Raw genomic sequence first — 6,936 nt, 5'->3', positions numbered from 1 at the left:
GCTGCAAGATGTTTATCAAAAGGGTGTGTGACAGAGGAGGTCTCCAACCACTAATGGCCCATGTTGCTTAAGGGAACAATGGAAGCAGCTTTATTGACTGTCAGGCTGCTGTGAATCTAAAGCACAGGCAGTGCAATGGAGGTTCCTAATGCTGCCTATGACAGTTTTATTCAGGGGATACTGAATTACTGCCAGCTAACATTCCAGAGGAGAGACTGAATCTTCTGCTTGTGAAATTCAGTTCAGATTACAGAGGCTTTTAGTTTTTGTCTGAGTGCGCAGTCAGATAACAGATGGACCAGCTGTATTCTATTAATCCACAACTTACAAGACTGTAAATAAATACGCAGTAACAACAACTTACTTCCATTAACTGGATTGCATGGATAGTTTATTCCGCTGCATTTATTTTAAATGTATTCATCTATTTTATTTCTCTAGTGAGACAAGCAGGTCAAAGTTTTCATTAGCTGTAAAATATCTTGTTACTTACAACATGAATCGGCATGCTCACGGATCCCAGACTTTTCCCACTGGTCCCACACAATAGTCTGTATATAAAAGATGGAGGGGGCCACCGTGACATCGCCTGTGGGTTTGTGAACTCCTGTTCTGAAGTGTCAACTTTAACTGTGGCTGTTGCAATGTTGGGTTTTTGAAGGTAGAAGTGACCATATTTACACAAGGATTATTAACTAATGCAAGCAAGCTTTGCTAGCAAGTTGCATTTGTAAAACGCGTGGATGCATAACACAGAGAGATGCATAAAAATGAATGTTAGGCATACAAATATAATAACAGGATATCATACACCGAAACTTCTTGGACTGTCTGTTAGAACTTTGTGCAACAGCACAGACACGGTGTAGACGTCCACTTCAGTGACTTGAATGAGCTGAGGTGAGGCCTGGCAGAGAGTTTGTTGGCACCGACCTGCCACTCAGCTGACTACGGTCCTAATAATGTATTAAAACAGAGATTAATACAATGTAAATAAGCGAGGAGTTTTAGAAAAACAAAATCACCCCTTGTACATCAAAATTAGTTGAGACATTCACGTTTCCCTCAGGTTGTAACAACATGATTACTCAGCGTTCTTCATAATCAGGTCAAAGTATTTATTTTGCCAAATTAGTTAATTTGTGGCCAATTATAGGCAACACTTACAGCTTCAGCTGTCGTTTCTGTTTAGTGCTAATTGAGAGATGTGAGACTAACACGGTAAACATTTCACCTGCTGTTACGGGGAGCACGTTTACATAAATGCTAGCGCTGAGCACCGCCTGCCTGGCTTTGGAGCTCACTGACAATTTATAAAGCTAAAAGACATCACAATTGTTGGCGTCACGTTTACATTGCCCACGCATTTTCTGCAGAATAGTTTTGTACGCTTACATGTTCGGCGTCAGATTCCGTCAGAGTCATGCTTATTTTAGTTCCAGTTTTTGTGGTGTGTGTGTGTTGTAAACTGAAACTGAGGTAAAGCTAACCTAAAAGTACCTCAGACAGGGAGCTAGTGATGTGGATAAAGAGTTGGTTTCTTGTGAGTTTTACGGTGATGCTCTTTAGTGCTCAGGTGTCAACTGGAAATAAGTGTTTACATTTGAAAGTACTTCCTTACTCGTGATATTTGCTTACTGTCAGTGTAAAGTTGACAGTGTCTCTCTTGTGTTGCCATGTAAATACGTTATTGAACAAAATGTTTAATGAAGTTGAATAAAATCATTTGCACTGTGAGGACGGCTCCAGCATTGTTCATGCACTGAAAGCAAGATAACAATCTGATATTTTATTACCATTAAAATGAAGCATTACAGATAATAAACATCAAGAAATGATATTACAAAAACATGTACAAAGGAACACTGTAGCATTTTAGAAAATACATTTTTGTGCGATGTTCTAACTCGTGTCCTGCTACAGCATGTATATGTCTCCCCTTACTGCAAAAGAGAGAAAACTCTTTTGATGCTTATTTCATAACACTTTTCCATCCCCGCGCACCATGTTCACTCCTTACCCTGAAACATTCTCTGACCCTCAGCTAATCAGTGCATCCGTTTAACACAGCGCTAAAGTTACGATTCACCTCATGGCGCCAACAGTTTGGTACAGTTATAACTTGGTGAGTCGCAGAGTGTTGAGACGCACTGAAAGAATAGTAGATCCCTCCGCATAGCTTATCTCACGCAGTATCCCAGTCCAGCACTTGTCTGACTCATCATGTCTGTAGAGAAGATAAATAAGTCAGCTGAGTTCCCCTCATAGCATCTTAGGAAAGCATACAGTAATAACAATGCAATCTCAATATTTTTCATCTAGACAGAATGATTAGGCACAAAAGGAATTCCTGACAGCTGTGTATCAAATGAAGCTATTATTAACAGCACTGTAGACAGCAGCCATTATTACACCTCACAACAAATGTTTTGAAAAGATCCTAATCAATGCCTATGTACCATTAGCAAGTCCAAGTCCTCCAGCTTTAGATACAAAACTTTAAAACATGTCAAAATTGTAGTTTAGGTCAAATGTTTTTATTTTTAACATAAATGAAGGGTACTAATTATTCAGTGATTTTCCTGCTATTCTGCTCTTATTTGATGTGCTCAGATTGTGCTTTGTTGCTGAAACCTTACCTCAAGAAATGTTTAAAAACATATAAAATGGTCCAAATATTGTAAAATTAATTTCTTTGCTATAATTTACCAAAATTCCCTGGAAAATAATCCATGAATATGGAGTGTGTTTAGATTTCTCCTACATCACTAAAATAATAATCTTCACTGTGAAGTGTTGGATGAAAATTGCTTTCAATTCAGTTTTGTTCATTTAGCACCAAATCAAAACAGTTACCTTAAGGTGCTTTATATTATAAAGACTCTATAATGATACAGAGAAAACCTCAACAATCAGTCGACCCCCTGTGAGCAAGCACTTGGCGACAAGTACCAGCAATTAAATGTCCTAGTAATAAGTACAGATTATAAACAAGATGAAGAATCTTTGAGCAAATACCAGATAAGCTGTAATTGCATAGACATGTATGCTTAAAGACATGCTTAAAGGTTAATTTAATGAGTTACAGCGAAAGGAAATGCCTGCTAATGGTAACATAAACTGAAATGTCCATTTTACTATTAACTGAAGTGTCTGTTAATGCTACTGAAAATACAGAAAAACAGGAGCACTGGGACCCTGTAACAGCAGCGGGCTTCTCAGACTACCATAAGAATTTAACGTAAATCTGTTGTGCTCATTTACAACTCCAGAATATTATTCTTGTATTTTAACTTTGCATTGTTCAGAATTGTTGTATTTGTATAGGTCTTATTTATCCCATAGTGAACCTTGGTGTCGCCTGTCAGTTCATCCACTATGTAAAACAAGCTCCTTTGGTGTCCTTTCCCCTGTCTCACATCAGCTGCCCCTCCTAAGCAGAGGTTTTGAACAGCAGGACAGTGGGGCCTCTGTGCTTACAACCAATCAGGTTGATTGAAACTGATCAGCCTGTGCGTCTCTCGTCATCGTGCAGAGTGAAAAGGAAAAAACAAAACACCAACAATTGGATTTGAGTGTTTAGATCAGCCCGAATCCCTAGCTTTGGCTCATAAGGATTGTTTGTACATGACTTCATTATTTATACTTTGGACATGTTTAATATAAGCCTTTGTAACAGCAGACTTTATAAACTTTAAAGACAGTCTTTCACTCTGAAACTCTTACAAGGAGTCTGAATAAAACTTTACTGTTGGATAAAATTCGCTCACTAAAATCCCTTCATCACCTAAATGATCATTTGTGTGTATAAAGTGATTTTCCTCCTTTTTTGTTTTTCTGTGACCTTACATTCAGTTGTTATGTCTAGTAGGCTCTCACCTCCAAATATCAGTCATCTCTGTTGGGACGGGCTCCTCACTGGTTTCACTGGGCATCATGGCAAAGCCCCCCACAGCGTACAGGAACCCCCCCATTGAGATCAGATTAAGGGAACTGCGCTCCTGAGGGAACTCTGTGAACTCAGACCACCTGGAATAACAGGACAATAAGGACACAAACACACACGGGGACGTGATGGTGTTAAACAAGCTTCAATAATACTGAATGACACCCGTACCAGTACCACGAGTGGCATTTTATGATCTAATGATCTCTTGTTTGTGCTCAGTGAGTCATTTCACTAATGCGGACAGATGCTTCCCCTTGTTACGAGTAGATAAAGTGGGTTATATATATGTAATAAAGCGAGTCATATATATATATAATAAAACATTGTCTCACTTGTTGCTGGCAATGTCGTAGACCTCCACAGAGCTGGTGAGGCCTGAGTCTGTGACTCCTGTGACCACAAAGATCTGGTCGTTGTGGACGGCGATGCCAAACAGAGAGCGGGCTGTTTTCAGAGGGGCCAGGTCCTTCCATTCAAACTTAGTGGGATTGTAGACACACACTCTTCTCATGCACTTCCTACACACACACGTGCGCAAACACGCATGTGCAAACAAACAGACAAAATATGCTTTTTTAAACGGATTATTTGAGTTCATGCATGAGTTTCGTCATATATGTTCTAATCCTGTTCATTTCTGATGTTTTTGATTTTGCAGGAGCCAGGACTGTTTATTTATTTGTTTTTTAAGTTGGTTGGTTTTTGGTCTGATCCCCATTAAAATAACAAAATGAAACATTGTGCTCAGCCACCGCAGACTTTAAAAGTTCTGTTTAGCCAAAGTTATAAACTGAGTTATAAAATCCGCAGAACACAAAATAATTAAATAATAATAAAATAAAACTATGAGACTGATGATGAATGAGGTTTAATAATGATTTTTCTTTTTTTTCCTACCGACATTATCATAAAAATGTGGGCTTTTAAAGCCTGTAGTGCACTTACCTGCTTTCAGACTTTCCTCCAATGACGTAGACGAGCCCTTTGTGTGATACAGTTCCATGGCCATACACCTCATAAGGCAGGGGATCAGATTCTCCCCATTTGAAAGACCTGTGCAGATGTGCAAATGAAGAAGAACATGTACCATCATGAACAGACTCTGCAGATGATAAAGTGAGTGACTCATGCAAACTGTGATTCTAAGAAGAAACGAGGCTTGGGAGTTGCTGTTTTGTTCCTTTTATAAGGAAAACACACATTTCCGGACTTGATGATTTTGAATTTTAAGGTCAAAGTTTAAACAAATCGTATTTACTATCGTATGCAATTATATTTCCAAGAGAGATGGCCATAATTTAGATAAGATGTGCATTTTCCATTACACTAGAGCATATTAAACTTACTGTCTGTCATAGATCATGACTGAGCTCAGTGTGTGCTCGCCGTCCTTCAGTTCCTTTCCTCCAACAACAAAGATTGAGTTTTCAGCTTCAGTCAGGCCAAACAGACAGCGTGGGTTGGGTTGTGGAGGCATCCCTAACCAGTCTGAACTGACTGGGTCAAACTGGGGATAAATAAAAGTGATGTGAGAGGAATTAAATACAAAAGAATCCAGAAATATTTTTAAAATACCTTAAGATTTGAAAAGGAGCCATCGTCAGAGTTCAGGTTGTAAAGAGCTACAAATGGTTTTCATAGATTACACACTACCTGCAGGAAGTAGGAGCTGAATGGTTCATCTTTGTCCTCTTCGTTGTAGAGAAGTCCTCCCACAACAAACACTTGGTTCTCTCTTGTCACCAGGCTGCAGTGATTCTTGGGAATTTCAGTGGATTCTGACACAACAAAGCACTCGTTTCCTGCCGGGTCGTAGGCCACAGTCCCTGTGTCGCTGATCATAAGTATGAGGTCCATTTCAAACATCCCAAAACGAGGATTGTTGTTGAGTATGCCTGGCAGGTAACCGTCCTCATCATCTTCCTCATCCTCACTGCCTTCACCCCCCTTTGCCCCATCTGTTGCAGGCTTCTTCGGCTTAGGGAGCCGCCCTCTGTGAGCGTCCCTGACGAGATCCAGCTCCTTCTTGATGTCCTGGCTGAAGCAGATGTACTGGTGACGCTCCACTTTTTCTTTGAAGTAATCCAAAGGCATGAGTCTGAAGCGAACACAGTGCAACAGTTCGGGCAGATCTTTGACCCGATTGGTCTCGTCATGCTTGACCCAGTCCATCAGGGATTCAAACACCTGCTCCTCCCGCTCAACATTAAGGGCGTCTGAGGTGATGATGATGGCCACCTCGCTGGGAGCTAGCTGCAGAAAGTCTTGGTCCCTGACAACAACCTGATAGCGCTCGCAGATGAAGTCTCTCGCGGCAAGAGCAAGCTTGGGACTATCCAGAAGCAGCCCCAGTCTGAAGATAGCCAAGCAATTCCCGAGCACCAACTTTTCTTGGAGATAGGACACACACACAGAGAAGATGGAGGGGATCTGGTACATGTTGGCGACCATGAATATATCTTGAACATTCTGTTCTGTCAGATTAATGTCAGATGTATACAAGTACCGCAGGATCATCTCCATAACCCCAGGCTCCACATTCTTGAGGACAACCTCCTTCTTCTTGCTCTCCTCCAAGTCAGACAGGAACATAGCCTTGAAGAAGGGGCTGCTAGCTGCCAGAACCAAGCGGTGGCAGGGGAACTCCTTGTCCTGGATTTTGAGGACACAATCCACAAATCTGTCATTTTCTAAGAGGTCACACAGTCCATCCTGAAGCAAGGTCTGCTGGTACATCCGAGGTTGCGCCACTGGATCTATAGTCATGGCAGACATTTTGTTCTGTTGCCGTGTGCGGGTTGGGTTTCGTGGGCTCCCTACACTCTCCCCACAACAGAGCGGGACTTTCAGTGCACAGGGTGGCTCAGTTTGCCCTGAATAGTCTCGTGTAGTTGGATGGCTTGTGGCTGCAGCTGTCTGTGGCTGTCAGCCACTACGCAAGTCAGGGGTATTTATAGACAGGACCCTCACAAAGCTGAGGCATCCAA

The 6,936-nt window shown here is 41.2% G+C and overlaps 1 protein-coding gene across 1 annotated transcript; it reads right to left on the bottom strand.

Moving 5' to 3' along the window:
• Positions 1 to 421: 421 nt before the first annotated feature.
• klhl40a (kelch-like family member 40a) lies at positions 422 to 6,808 on the bottom strand. Its single transcript, XM_085377643.1, has 6 exons — positions 5,603 to 6,808; positions 5,296 to 5,456; positions 4,895 to 5,002; positions 4,282 to 4,467; positions 3,880 to 4,029; positions 422 to 2,227 (listed from the first exon to the last, which is right to left on the bottom strand). Exons 1-6 carry the CDS (start codon positions 6,722 to 6,724, stop codon positions 2,116 to 2,118), a joined length of 1,839 nt encoding a protein of 612 aa, XP_085233769.1. The 5' UTR covers positions 6,725 to 6,808; the 3' UTR covers positions 422 to 2,115.
• Between the last annotated feature and the right edge of the window lie 128 nt (positions 6,809 to 6,936).

The sequence above is a fragment of the Diplotaxodon limnothrissa genome, linkage group LG18, assembly GCF_057381915.1.
Source record: "Diplotaxodon limnothrissa isolate DT_005_m linkage group LG18, D_limnothrissa_male_GT1.1, whole genome shotgun sequence".
NCBI classification, from domain to species: domain Eukaryota; kingdom Metazoa; phylum Chordata; class Actinopteri; order Cichliformes; family Cichlidae; genus Diplotaxodon; species Diplotaxodon limnothrissa.
Note: the sequence above shows the minus strand (reverse complement) of the source record. Positions and strands in the feature narration are given on the sequence as shown.

Excerpts from the sequence above, each read along its gene's own strand:
- klhl40a (XM_085377643.1), bottom strand. The coding sequence starts at position 6,724 with ATGTCTGCCATGACTATAGATCCAGTGGCGCAACCTCGGATGTACCAG. Across the intron at positions 5,457-5,602 it reads TCAGCTCCTACTTCCTGCAG|TTTGACCCAGTCAGTTCAGA; the intron begins GTAGTGTGTAAT and ends ATTTATCCCCAG. Across the intron at positions 4,468-4,894 it reads GGAGGAAAGTCTGAAAGCAG|GAAGTGCATGAGAAGAGTGT; the intron begins GTAAGTGCACTA and ends GTGTGTGTGTAG.